This window comes from Heterodontus francisci, chromosome 1, assembly GCF_036365525.1.
Source record: "Heterodontus francisci isolate sHetFra1 chromosome 1, sHetFra1.hap1, whole genome shotgun sequence".
Lineage (NCBI taxonomy): Eukaryota > Metazoa > Chordata > Chondrichthyes > Heterodontiformes > Heterodontidae > Heterodontus > Heterodontus francisci.
This window is the reverse complement of record NC_090371.1, coordinates 107339626-107352350: the sequence shown is the minus strand read 5'-3', so window position 1 is coordinate 107352350 and position 12725 is coordinate 107339626. Positions and strand designations below refer to the sequence as shown.

Genomic DNA, 12725 nt, shown 5'->3' with positions numbered 1-12725 from the left:
ACACCAGGGATCTGTATCCAAATCTTTGAAGTTGAGAAGGCTTTCAAAGTGTATGGGATCTTTTGGCTTTATATTAATAAAGGAGTAGAGTATAAAAGCAAGGAAGTCATACTAGATCTTTATAAAACACTGGTTCAATTCTGGGCACCACACTTTAGGAAGGATCTGAAGGTCTTATGTGTCCAGAAGAGATTTACTAAAAGGCTGCCAGGGATGAGGGACTTCAGTTATGTGGAGAGACTGGAGAAACAGGGATTGTCCTTCTTAGAATTGAGAAAGTTAAGAGATTTGATAGAAATGTTCAAAATTATGAACTGTTTTGATAAGAGTAAATAAAGAAAAACTGTATCCAATGGCAGAGTAGTCAGTAAGCAGAGGACACAGATTTAGGATGATTTCCAAAAGAACCAGAGGTGACATGAGGAAACATATTATTACACAGTAAGTTGATGTGTTTTTGAATGCACTAGCTGAAAGCGTGGTGGAAGCAGATTCATAAGTGCTATCAAAAAGGGAATTGCATAAATCCTTTCCAGGGTTCTGGGGAAAGAGCAGGGAGTGGGACTACCAAAGAACCAGCAATGGCATGATGGGTCAAATGACCTCCTTTTCTGTATCCTGCTATGATTCTATGAACTAGTAGGGCTACCTTCTACTGACACTTTGTTCTGTTGGTGGCACAGTGCCCAATCTCAGGGACGGAGCCCTTTATATAAGTGGGTGGGCTATTGCACCGAGGGGTATCATAGTCATAGAGTTATACAGCACAGAAACAGGCCCTTTGGCACATGTCTGTGCCGGCCATCAAGCACCTAACTATTCTGATCCCATTTTCCAGCACTTGGCCCGTAGCCTTGTATGCTATGACATTTCAAGTGCTCATCTAAATACTTCTTAAATGTTGTGAGGGTTCCTGCCGCTATCACCTCTTCAGGCAGTGCGTTCCAGATTCCAACCACCCTCTGGGTGAAAATTTTTTTCCTCAAATCCCCTCTAAACCTCCTGCCCCTTACCTTAAATCTATGCCCCCTAATTATTGACCCCTCCACTAAGGGAAAAAGTTTCTTCCTATCTATCCTATCAATGCCCTCATAATTTTGTATACCTCAATCATGTCCCCCCCCTCAGCCTTCTCTGCTCCAAGGAAAACAACCCTAGCCTTTTCAGTCCCTCTTCATAGCTGAAATGCTCCAGCCCAGGCAACATCCTGGTGAATCTCCTCTGCACTCTCTCCAGTGCAATCACATCCTTCCTATAGTGTGGTGGAGAATACTTGGCATCAGGTGGCAGGACCGTATCTCCAACACAGAAGTCCTCGAGGTGGCCAACATCCCTAGCTTGTACACGCTACTGAGTCAGCGGCGCTTGAGATGGCTTGGCCATGTGAGCCGCATGGAAGATGGCAGGATCCCCAAAGACACATTGTACAGCGAGCTCGCCACTGGTATCAGACCCACCGGCCGTCCATGTCTCCGCTTTAAAGACGTCTGCAAACGCGACATGAAATCCTGTGACATTGATCACAAGTCGTGGGAGTCAGTTGCCAGCGTTCGCCAGAGCTGGCGGGCAGCCATAAAGACAGGGCTAAAATGTGGCGAGTCGAAGAGACTTAGTAGTTGGCAGGAAAAAGACAGAGGCGCAAGGGGAGAGCCAACTGTGCAACAGCCCCGACAAACAAATTTCTCCGCAGCACCTGTGGAAGAGCCTGTCACTCTAGAATTGGCCTTTATAGCCACTCCAGGTGCTGCTTCACAAACCACTGACCACCTCCAGGCGCGTATCCATTGTCTCGAGATAAGGAGGCCCAAAAGAAAGAAGAACTGTACACAGTACTCCAGCTGTGGCCTAACTAGCGTATTATACAGCTCCATCATAACCGCCCTGCTCTTATATTCTATGCCTCGGCTAATAAAGGCAGGTGTCCCATATGCCTTCCTAAGTAGTGGGCCCCCTACTGCTCTGAGAGTTGGGAAAGGGATCATAGCCCCAGACAGGGCTGAAGAAAAAGGCCCCAAATTTTTGTAATCTCTCGTCCAGTGCTTTATGTTCTTTGCAGCAACTACAATTGATCCTTCTGGGATTGAATGTTGTTTGCCTTTTGAATCCATTATCGAAATGCTGAGTATGTTTAATGGTTAACCCCTTCAGTAAAGTAACAGAAAGAGAATTTTGGACCATGTTAATGATTCATGTGATATTGCGTAACTTTTCAAGCTGATGATAGCACAACAAAATGCATGTAATTTGAGATTACAAAAATGTTTATGAAGAATTGCATTGCTACTCTGAATTCAACATACAGAAAAAGTACATTTACTTCAAACATCTTTTTAAATTTTATTGTATACATTTTTATTATCTGTATATGTACAAGTGCAGGTGGCTGTGATGTAGCTAATTGTTTAACTGTTCCAAACTTTGAATGTATTGGAAACATGACATATTGAGCTTTCTCAATATATTCAATGTATTGAAAGCAAACATTTAACATATTTCTTTTTGCTTCTCAAAGATGCTTATTTTGAGTATAATTACAAATCATATTTGCTTGTTTCTACTTGAATTTTGTTTATTTCACAAACTCAGCCATCATTTTTCTTTAAACAGATTTGCTACAGCATTAAAACAGTATAAAACCCTCAATCCCCTGATCCTTTTTAGTGGTGACTGTTTAAATCCTTCACTCTTAAGCACAACTACGAAAGGACGACACATGATACCGATTCTTAATGCTTTTGGAGTACAGTGTGCAGTATTTGGTGAGTAAATTTTCAAAGTGTCGTACTTTGACGTTAATTACCTCACATGATTTTCATACTATTCAATCATTCAGAACTTTGATCCTGTCATTTTTAATTTAAAGATAATAGTTTCATTTATTCATTTGCTTCTTCCATAAGTTGGTATAATTTTGTCAAGGTGGATTGCAAGCATCTTGAATAAAATTTGATGGAGTAGTAAGTTCAGGAGTGAAGAAGGATTGCATGTGAACAGCAGTTGAACATGGGTCAGTCGGTTCTAAGAGATGAGAGGATGATATTTGTGATATGATTTGGTTAATGGCCTTAACAAAAGAAAAGGGGTGACCAATAAGATGAAATTATTTAACACGAAAATGATGAAGTATCTTAAGAAACGGAGGCCTTTTGTCACATACTTCCAATCAAGAGCATGTTCCCTTTATCCCTACTCTTTGTCTCCTATCTCCCAACCAATTACCAATCTATGTCAAAAGGTTATCTCCAATTCTGTATGCTTTTAATATTGCTGATTATCTCTTGTATGGAACCTTATAAAATTCCTCCTAAAAGTCCAAATTGACAACACCAACATATACACACCTAACCGTGCAAGTGACCTCCTCAAAATATTTAGCAAGATTAGTCAGAGATTACCTGTCTTTCACAAATCCAAGCTGACTCTTTTGATTGGCTCATACTTGTCCACATGCTTAGCCACTCTGTCCTTGATAAATGATGTTAAAATGCAGATTCCTAATTTCTCCCTCCCCTCATTAAATAAAAGTGAATTTTTCAATCCAGAGTTTTGGAAAATTATGACTAATGCATCTGACATTTCTTCACCTATTTCTTTTAATACCCTGTGGTAAAAGCTATCAGGTCCTGGAAATTTGCAACACTTCATTCTTTTCCCAATTACCATTTTTATTTAAGTTATATTAAATCCAAAAACTGCCTCCCCTTCACATATTTTTTTACATTCTCTTATACCCTCTTTCTCCACTGAGAAAATATTGTACTGCAGCACTGGTACTCTTATGAGGTGGCGTCATGTGCCACAGGTACAGCAGGTATTTCTGATCACCCAGCAACCATCCTGCCCTGCTTGTCCCACTGTTGAAGTGGAGCTGTGGCATTGGAATAGCAAAGTATAGAAGTATCATGATAGCTCCCAGCACATTTCGAACTCATATTCATGGAGTCAAGATAAAGATCAGCCATGGCCTGATTGAATGGTAGAATTTTCTTGAGGAGCTGACTGGCCTACTTCTGTTCCAATGCTCCTCAATATACAGGAGGACAAAAAATTGAGCTTACTGTTGGGACGCTTAGACCTATACTATGCCTGGATACATCTCGGGGTTACCTGCAGAATGAGCCGAGTACTTAATTTACATCAGGTCCTGCTCACCCATTACACCTGTGCTCGATGATCTAAGTTAACTTCTGGTACGGCAATGCCTTGACCCTAAAATTCCTATCTCTGTAACCTCTTCCAGCTCTACAACCATCTGACATCTCTGAACTCTGACCAATTCTAGCCCCTTGCACGTCCCAGATTTATTTTGCTCCATTTTTGGCAGCTGTGCCTTCAGCTGCCTTGGTCCTAAGTTCTGGAATTCCCTCCCTAAACCAATCCACCTGTTAACCTCTCTCCAAGACGCTCCTTAAAACCTGTGTCTTTGATCAAGCTTTTGGTTACCTGTCCTAATATCTCCTTATGTGGCTTTGTTTGATGATCACTCCTGTGAAGCACCTTGGATGATTTTACTACATTAAAGGCACTAAACAAATGTAAGTTGTTATTTTACAAATTGCGGGAGCATGATGTGTGCATTGTAACTTTTTTTATCCAACAAGGAATGATGGCAGATGGCCTGGAGAATTCCAGAGACATTAACAATAACAGTCTGATGCCAAAGCAAAGGCACATGAAGAACATGATGCATGCCCAGTGACTAGTGCTACTGGATAACTGGGATACCTTTACAGATGTCTAGGTCAAAGATTTTCTGAACTCTTTGCCCATTATAGGTTAATCTCCTATCAGTAACTTGTGTAATGGTCAAAATAATCTCCTTGCTGATTATAGTTATCCAGCATATTATAACTGAGCCTCAACATCAGGAACATAGCCATTAGCCATACAAGATAACCAAACACCAAGCAGTCCATGCAACAATAATTTTAATGATTTATTACAACTATTCAGAAAAACACCACGCAACATTTTGTCTGTCCCGTTCTAATACTTCTAAGTGCCACCTGAGGACTGGGTATTTAAGATATAGATAGATGCCCTAAGCTACTATGAGACCTTTGGGCTGGAAGTAACCCTGTCTTCACCCAAGAGAGTGAGGATGTAGATATGGAATTCAGAGAGAGAGACTGTGAGGTTCTTGAGCAAATTGTCATAGGGAGTGACAAGGTATTGGAGGTTTTGGAAGGCTTAAAAGTGGACAAATCTCCAGGTCCGGACGATTTGTGTCCCAGGATGCTGTGGGAGGCAAGGGTGGAGATTGCAGGGGCTCTGACCCTAATTTTTAATTCCTCTCTGGCCACGGGGGAGGTGCCAGAGGACTGGAGAACAGTTAATGTGGTCCCACTATTTAAGAAAGGTTGTAGAGATAAGCCAGGGAACTACAGACCAGTGAGTCTCACGTCAGTGGTAGAGAAACTATTGGAGAAAATTCTGAAGGAGAGAATCTATCTCCACTTGGAGAGGCAAAATTTGATTAGGAATAGTCAGCATGGCTTTGTCAGAGGGAGGTCATGCCTAACAAATTTGATTGAATTTTTTGAGCATGTGACCAGGTGTGTCGATGAGGGTAGTGCAGTTGATGTAGTTTACATGGATTTCAGCAAAGCCTTTGACAAGGTCCCACATGGGAGACTTATCAAGAAAGCAAATGCACATGGATACAAGGTAACTTGATAAGGTGTATTCAAAATTGGCTTAGCTGTAGGAGACAGAGAGTGATAACAGATGGCTGTTTTAGTGACTGGAAGCCAGTGTCCAGTGGCGTACCACAGGGATCTGTGCTGGGTCCCCTATTGTTTGTCATTTATATAAACGACATAGATGACTATGTGGGGGGTAGGATCAGTAAGTTCGCGGATGACACAAAGATTGGCCGAGTGGTTAACAGTGAAGTGGAGTGTCTTAGGTTTCAAAAAGATATAGACGGGATGGTCAAATGGGCGGAAAAGTGGCAGATGGAATTTAACGCTGAAAAGTGTGAGGTGATACACTTTGGAAGGAGTAATGTGACACGGAAGTATTCAATGAATAGCCTGACACTGGGAAATTCCGAGGAACAAAGGGACCTTGGCGTGTTTGTCCATAGATCTCTGAAGGCAGAAGGGCAGGTTAATAGGGTGGTTAATATGGGATACTTGCCTTTACCAATCGAGGCATAGATTACAAAAGCAGGGAGGTCATGTTGGAGTTGTACAGAACTTTGGTAAGGCCACAGCTGGAGTACTGTGTGCAATTCTGGTCGCCACATTATAGGAAGGATGTGATTGCATTGGAGGGGGTGCAGAGGCGATTCACCAGGATGTTGCCTGGGATGGAACATTTAAGCTATGAAGAGAGGTTGGATAGGCTTGGGTTGTTTTCGCTGGAGCAGAGAAGACTGAGGGGTGACCTGATCGAGGTGTACAAGATTTTGAAGGGCTTGGACAGGGTGGATAGGGAGCAGCTGTTCCCCTTAGTTGAAGGGTCAGTTACGAGGGGTCACAAGTTTAAGGTGAGGGGCGGGAGGTTTAAGGGGGATTTGAGGAAGAACTTTTTTACCCAGAGGGTGGTGATGGTCTGGAATGCCCTGCCTGGGAGGGTGGTAGAGACGGGTTGCCTCACACCCTTTAAAAAGTACCTGGATGAGCACTTGGCACGTCATAACATTCAAAGCTATGGCCAAGTGCTGGCAAATGGGATTAGGTAGACAGGTCAGGTGTTTTAATGTATTGGTGCAGACTCGATGGGCCGAAGGGCTTCTTCTGCACTGTATTATTCTGTGATTCTGTCGGGGCCCGAGTCCGGAATGGGATAGACTGAAACTTTGTTAGGGTTCAAATGCAAAACAGCAACACCTTGCATTTATATAACACCTTGGAATGTTGTACTCTATTAAAGGTGCTTTACAGGGACGCCAGTGGTCTTGCAGAGCGGAACATTTCTGCACAAAGCTGCTGGAGTGAGGGAAAGCAGCCTCATCAGCATGCACACAAACCACTGCACTATTATTGACAATTGAATGTTTCCAGAAATCAGAAGAAGAACTTGCAGAAAGATCCTTAAATCCCTGAGTGAGAGTAAACCAAATAACCTCTTGACTAGTTGACATAGGTCTCCAAGTCGTCTGTCGAGAGCTGCAGTCCTTCATTCAGTGCCTTTGCATTAAATCGACTGGTTGTCTGGAGCTCTCAGGGAGTTTTCATGTATTCCTGGAGCTTCCATTTTTTTTTTGCAGGATGCACTACAGTAGTGAGATATCTTCACAGATGTTGATGCACAGCAGGGTAGTGGACTCTACTGTTGTCCCAGCCATCTGTTGCACATCTTGGGAGTGGCTACACAGAACCTGCATTTATGTTTGATGCTCTGCTATCATCCATCATTTTATGACTGAGGTCATTATTCACCTGTTCTGCAGCCAGGACTAACGTTTCTTAAACTTGTGTGGTTGCTTTTGGCCACAAATTTGTTTTGGCACATTTTACACCAGTTACCCCTGTTTATGCTCTCACTATCATCTCCCCTCCTGCTTTTTCTGCTATCACCCTCCTTCCCACCCTAAGCACCCGTGTCTCCTCTCCCAAGCATTCCTACCTGTCAACCTCATGCTGAGCAGCTATGCCTTTTCCCACAGATGCCACTGCGGAACCTCTCACAACACCATTCCCACTGTTCCTGCCCCTAAGCACCAACCTTCCAATACTTCCAAACCCAGTGAACCTCATTCCCCAGTGCTCCCACCTTTGCCATCCCAGTGCTCCCACACTCCTATCACTAACATGACTCTGTTTCCATCCCTACCTATCTGCAGACCCTTCACTCCCTAGTTTGGCTACATGCAGTACCATTAGCCAACTGCCTACCTACCTGCATCTTGGAATGCCTTAGCTAACTTCTCTTCTGTATCCTATGCTTAATTAAAAGAAGAAAGGAAGACTTGTATTTGTATAGCACCTTTAATGACTTCAGAACATTCCAAACCACAGCAAATGAAGTATTTTTGAAGTGTAGCCACTGTTGTAATATAAGAACAGTTGTGATAAAATTAACTATATTCTTAAACCTATATTATAACAGCCAATTATTTATACATTCCATACAAATGAGGATAAACTCAAGCATTTTAATCAGTAAATGTCGCCAACACTATTCTGTAGCAAAAACAAATGCAATTCACCTTTTCAGTCACTTTAAAATATCATACACATTGACTCACACTGAGCAGTAAGGCTTGAATCTGTCATAATATGGACATTACATTCCAATTGGTCAATCAAAGACAGAATGGAAAAAAGAGAAACAAAATTGGTAATTAAATGCTTTTTTTCCCCCTATCCTTGGTAGCTCTGCCCAGGAGCTGGGGATTTAAAAATAGCTGCCAATCTATGGAAGTGTTCCACAGTAATTGGCCTCTGATTGATCTTCGGATTGGCTTATTTATACACTTCCCACAGGAAGCACTTCAGTATTTAAGAGGACGGGCCAAGTTATATACAGCTGTGTTTTAGTACGATAACTACTCCAGACTACTCATAAAGAATGCCATGGAGACTAATGCCCCAAATAATGTAATGGATAGAGTAAATTTCTACTTTTCAATTACTTTATTGTGTGAGTTTCATTGGTGCAAATGTCCATTTGAAATATCAATAGTCCCATTGACAAGGCAATTGGGTGGGATCAAACTTTAAATAAAGCGATAGTGTTACAATTACTTCATATAAGTCAGTAACTTTTAATTTGTAGTGATAGCCATTTTATCACTTCAGATAGAACTAAGAACCACTCACGTTTCTTATGTCAGTGCAGTGCCACTAACATAAAAGCAAAATACTGCGGATGCTGGAAATCTGAAACAAAAACAAGAAATGCTGGATTCACTCAGCAGGTCTGGCAGCATCTGTGGAAAGAGAAGCAGAGTTAACGTTTCGGGTCAGTGACCCTTCTTCGGAACTGCCACTAACAGTTTGATTGGCTGTAGACTTTATAGAACATTTTAAGACCAGGAAAAGAACATTACACCAGAACAAACCTGTCCAAATTTGTTGATTGCCAGTTGAAAGCATGTAAAGTGAATTAAATCTAATTTTAAACTATTAAGCTTCATATTCTCTTCAAACATTTAATTGAAATTAGCTTCAGCAACATTCTTCAGTCTAATGACTATCCTTGACTACATTTTTTTATTTTCTTTGCATATAGTTCCCCTCATATTATTCATAAAATGTCAGATTTTATACCAAGGTATTTTCTCTCTGTTATTGATTCTAATGCTCTTTTGCTGTATCTGAGGAACTGACAATACCAGAAAAGCATCAGTACATTTTGTTTTCAGGAAATCATGAATTTGACTTTGGAGTTGACCTGTTGGAAGAGATTATATCAGAGATGAATTTCCCTTGGTTGCTCAGCAACGTGTATGATTTATTTACTTCTGAGCCACTAGGACATGGCATAGGAAGCAGGATAATGGAATGGAACGGTGTAAAAATTGGCTTGATGGGCTTAGTGGAGGAAGAATGGATTGATACTTTACCAACTATTGATAAGTCGAGTGTGAACTTTATCGATTATGTTGTTGTTGCTGACCAACTTTCTCAAGATCTTCGAGCCAAAGGTGCAGAACTTCTAATTGCTTTGACACACATGAAATGGAGTAATGATATTAGACTCGCAAGGAATGCTGATGGGTTGGACCTGATTCTAGGAGGTCACGATCATGACTATGGCACCAAAGAGGTTAATGGGACTCCTATCATCAAAAGTGGATCAGATTTTAGAAGCCTAACTAAAATTGACATTGCACGAACTAGTGAGAATAATTACAAGTACACCACGCAGAAGATAGACATTACAAAAGATTTAGAGGAAGACACCTTTGTGAACAACATTGTCCAGGAGTTTACTTTCAATCTGGAGGTATGTTGGCAACAGTTTAATTATTTTAATGATGCACTTTCATCCCATCTGTTCAACAAATCATTGAAGGGGTTTGGTGGAACATAGTTCCATCTTATGATGATATACTTACTTTACAACTATCTTTCTTGTCATTCAGTTAGTGAGTCAATGTCAGCTAGTATTACAAAACACTTTGGCACAAATGATCTACATTCTAAGCTACAAAGTGAAAGAAGTGAAACCAGACAAAATTGAAAACAGTATCTCCAAAAGAAAAATCCCTATTGTGTGATGATAGCAGTACAAATTATGATGCCAACAAAAATCTATACAATTAAAAGGAAGCTTGTTTTTTTCAAAAAAAAAGGGTGTATGTTACAAGAGAAAATGTAGCATGGATGGAAAGTTGGTTGAGTGATGGGAAGCAAAGAGATTATAACGATTTGCTTGGATTGGAAAAAGCTTAGAAATGGAGTGGGGTGTACGATAGGGGTCAGTCTTGGATGCTTTTGTTCTTAAAAGATGCGTGTAGATTTATATCTGCACATTATTAAAAATCTTGTGTAGGGTGCACCCTTCCTACCTAAAAACATTGCTTCCTGTTGTCACAATTTTTGGTGAATTACTGACTTGTCCCACGAGTTGGTGCAAATTTAGCTTTGCATGTAAGCTTTGAAACCTTAATCCTGTTCACAAGATTATGTTTTAGCTTTTGAACCTCTGATTTTTGTAGCTCGAGGATTGTATGGACAGCATATCTGTTAGTCGTGTTTGTCTCGGCTTGGAAAATTAGTGAGATTCAGGTATACAGAAGGAGTGGTTCTTAGTCCAGACAATGACTGATTTTCCACATATACTATCCCATTTTTATCAAAGCCAGGAGCTTGCTATTCCTCCCTATTTCATTGACTTTGTAGTAGGAGTTGCACTGATGCTAGTTTTTTTCCCCCTGTGCACTGGGATAACTATTCTCTTGTCACCTGTTCCTCACCTAAGCCTCAACATTCTTCGTAAAACTGTCTCCAAGCTGATAATTGTTACATGACCTTGATTTTGTTACCATCTTACTGGTAGAAAGTTCTCCAGTACATTTAAGGGTCATTGGATTTGGTCTATGGGTGCCTTATGGACTTTTCTGCAACAATGTATGTAGAGTCATAGAGTTATACAGCACAGAAACAGGCCCTTCAGCTCATCGTGTCCGTGTCGGCCATCAAGCACCTATCTATTCTAATCTCATTTTCCAGCACTTGGCCCGCAGCCTTGTATGCTATGGTTTCAAGTACTCATCTAAATACTACTTAAATGTTGTGAGGTTCCTGCCTGTACCACCCCTTCAGGCAGTGTGTTCCAGATTCCAACCACCCTCTGGGTGAAAGAATTTTTCCTCAAATCCCCTCTAAACCTCCTGCCCCTTACCTGAAATCTATGCCCCCTGGTATCTACCCTATCTATGCCCCTCATAATTTTGTATACCTCAATCGTGTCCCCCCTCAGCCATCTCTGTTCTAAGGAAAACAACCCTAGCCTATCCAGTCTCTCTTCATAGCTGAAATGCTCCAGCCCAGGCAACATACTGGTGAATCTCCTTTGTACCCTCTCCAGTGCAATAGCATCCTTCCTATAGTGTGGCGACTAGAACTGTACACAGTACTCCAGCTGTGGTCTAACTAGCGTTCTATACAGCTCCATCATAACCTCCCTGCTCTTATATTTTATGCCTCGGCTAATAAAGGCAAGTATCCCATATGCCTTCCTAACCACCTTATCTACCTGCGTTGCTGCCTTCATTGATCTATGGACAAATACGGCAAGGTCCCTCTGACCTTCTGTACTTCTTCTGGTCCTACCATCCATTGTATATTCCCTTGCCTTCTTAGACCTCCCAAAATGCATCACCTCACATTTCTCAGAATTAAATTCCATTTGCCACTCCTCTGCCCATCTTAGCAGCCCATCTATATCGTCCTGCAATCTAAGGCTTTCCTGCTCACTATTTACGACATCACCAATTTTCGTGTCATCTGCGAACTTACTGATGATACCTCCTAAATTCACGTCTAAATCATTAATGTACACTACAAACAGCAAGGGTCCCAGCACCGATCCCTGCGGTATACCACTGATCACGGGCTTCCAATCGCAAAAACAACACTCGACCATCACCCTCTGCCTCCTGCCACGAAGCCAATTTAGGATCCAAGTTGCCAAATTGCCCTGGATCCCATGGGCTGTTACCTTCTTGACCAATCTCCCATGCAGGACCTATCAAAAGCCTTACTGAAGACCATGTAGACCACATCAGCTGCTTTACCCTCATCTACACACCAAGTCTCCTCCTCGAAAAATTCAGTCAAATTTGTTATACATGATCTCCCCCTGACAAAGCCATGCTGACTATCCTTGATTAATCCCTGCCTCTCCAAGTGGAAATTAATCCTGTCCCTCAGAATCTTTTCCAATAGTTTCCCTACCACTAATGTTAGACACGCTGGCCTGTAATTACGTTGTTTATCCCTGCTCCCCTTCTTGAATAATGGTACCACATTCGCTGTCCTCCAGTCCTCTGGTACCTGAAATCACCATTCTTGATTTACGTCCCTTGCATAACTCCGTGTTGAAATTCACTGTTTGAATAATACGCTTTAAAAAATGTTTTCCACTTCCTTTTTCTCTCCTTAGCACACTGACCTATGCTAGAATATAGTTTGCCTAAGTGGCCAGTCTTCAGAACTTAGACAGTGAGTCTTGCCTGGTTGATTTCTGCTCTCTGGCTCAGAGGTGCTGAAGGTAATTATTGAGCCCCTGTTGCAACCCCCGCTGAGATCAAATAATTCAAAGCA

The 12725-nt window shown here is 41.6% G+C and overlaps 1 protein-coding gene across 1 annotated transcript in view; it reads left to right on the top strand.

The window, feature by feature from the left end:
- Positions 1-391: 391 nt before the first annotated feature.
- The window catches only part of LOC137362666 (trifunctional nucleotide phosphoesterase protein YfkN-like), a 100960-nt gene continuing 88626 nt past the window's right edge, over positions 392-12725 (top strand). The window contains exons 1-3 of the mRNA XM_068027161.1: positions 392-441; positions 2608-2759; positions 9317-9900. Coding sequence (XP_067883262.1) covers positions 392-441; positions 2608-2759; positions 9317-9900 — 786 coding nt within the window. The remainder of the gene's footprint in view (positions 442-2607; positions 2760-9316; positions 9901-12725) is intronic.